Source organism: Rhinopithecus bieti, unplaced genomic scaffold, assembly GCF_001698545.2.
Source record: "Rhinopithecus bieti isolate Rb0 unplaced genomic scaffold, ASM169854v2 scaffold_81098, whole genome shotgun sequence".
NCBI lineage: Eukaryota > Metazoa > Chordata > Mammalia > Primates > Cercopithecidae > Rhinopithecus > Rhinopithecus bieti.
The window spans coordinates 1-1,624 of record NW_016874619.1 but is presented as its reverse complement, the minus strand read 5'-3'; the positions used below and the strand labels follow the sequence as shown (position 1 = coordinate 1,624).

The 1,624-nt window shown below is 52.6% G+C and overlaps 1 protein-coding gene across 1 annotated transcript; it reads right to left on the bottom strand.

The window, feature by feature from the left end:
- Positions 1–510: 510 nt before the first annotated feature.
- Positions 511–1,464, bottom strand: LOC108525640 (rhophilin-2-like). Its single transcript, XM_017866552.1, has 2 exons — positions 1,227–1,464; positions 511–817 (listed from the first exon to the last, which is right to left on the bottom strand). The coding sequence occupies exons 1-2, from the start codon at positions 1,362–1,364 to the stop codon at positions 590–592; spliced, it is 366 nt and encodes a 121-aa protein (XP_017722041.1). The 5' UTR covers positions 1,365–1,464; the 3' UTR covers positions 511–589.
- Positions 1,465–1,624: the final 160 nt, after the last annotated feature.

Below are 1,624 nucleotides of genomic sequence, written 5' to 3'. Positions count from 1 at the left end.
CAGGCTTGAGCCACCGCGCCCGGCCTATTATTATTGTTTTTGAGATGGAGTCTTGCCCTCTCACCCAGGCTGGAGTGTGGCGCAGTCTCGGCTCACTGCAACCCCTACCTCCCCAGCTCAAGCCATTCTCTTGCCTTAGTCACCTGAGTAGCTAGGATTAGAGGCACGCGCCATGCCCAGCTAATTCTTGTACTTTTAATAGAGACGGGGTTTCACCATGTTGGCCAGGCTGGTCTCGAACTCCTGACCTCAAATGATCTGCCTGCCTTGGCTTCCCAGAGTGCTGGGATTACAGGCATGAGTCACTGCACCCAGCCTGCATTAATTTTGATTCTTTTAAAATATTACCTTAAAATGTTACTTATGTTGATGCCAGCATTTTTGGCATTCCGTTAGATTCTAAATTCCAGGTGAAAATTCATCCTCTTGCACCCAGGCCGAATTAAAGGTGCTTCCTCTTCCTCCCTCCGAAGGAGCTTATAACCCCTAACCCCAGCATGGCCTGTGTGGCAGCTGCCTCAGTCATGGGTCATTCCCATCCTCTGCCTTCAGCCTAGGAGCATCTCCAGGGAAGGCAGTTAGCTCTCACTCAGCTCAGAATCACCCCTGGGGCAGCTGGACCACAGCCCTGGCCAAACCCCCAAACGCCCCAGGCCTTACCCTGGTGGTCGATGAGGAGGATGGCAGTGAAGTAGTGGGCCAGGGCTGCGTAGTGGTGGCCCTTCACGCAAGCCAAGCTGGCCCAGGAGTAGGGGATGTTCTCTTTCACTGGCACCTGGCTCATGGCTGCGTGCAGCTGCTGGTAGACCTCTCCCACCTGAAAGAGAAGGGGCACTGGGAAGGGGAAGCCTGGCACAAGGGCCCTCATGAACCCATTTGCAGAGAAAGAGCTCTTTCTTCTTCCCATGCAATAGCCCCTGCCAGGGGCTGCTCCAGAATCTGGGAGCAACTCCAAGGAACCCCTCGTTCTGTCATTGTCACAGTTAACAGAGGGATCAGGCTGCTGTCATTATGCTGGTTTTTAGGTTAAGCTGCAGATGGAATCAGTGATCCGTATCTGAAACACCAACACTGGCCAAGAAAACTCAAGCCAGCAGTACTGGCCGGAGCTGGCACAACGCCCAGGTCACAGGCAAGCTCCCGTGGGAAGGCCCTGCTACTTCCAGTGCTCCTGTGCCAGCATCTCCTGCCCACTCCCGAAAGTCACAGGAACCAGGGAGTCTTACCTTGGCAGCCTCCTGAGCCACCTTCACCAGCATGAAGAATTCATTTCGGATCCCGGGAAGGCTGATTTTCTCAAACACGCTTTCTTGGGCTTGGGCAAGCATCATTTTGACGAGCACGCTGAGCATGGCAGGGCTCATGTCGTAACTTGGAGTATGGGTAAATGTCTCTTTCAGGTAGTTTAAAACCCCTAAAAGTGGAAAATGTTTTGCCCATTAGTTCGGGTTCATATTTACTTCATCACGTTGCTGTAGAGAAAGATAGGAGGCCAGTGCGGTGGCTCATGCCCGTAATCCCAACGCTTTGGGAGGCCGAAGCGAGCAGATCACTTGTGTCAGGAATTTAAGACTAGTGTGGCCAACATGGTGAAACCCTGTCTCTATAAAAAATGCAAAATTGG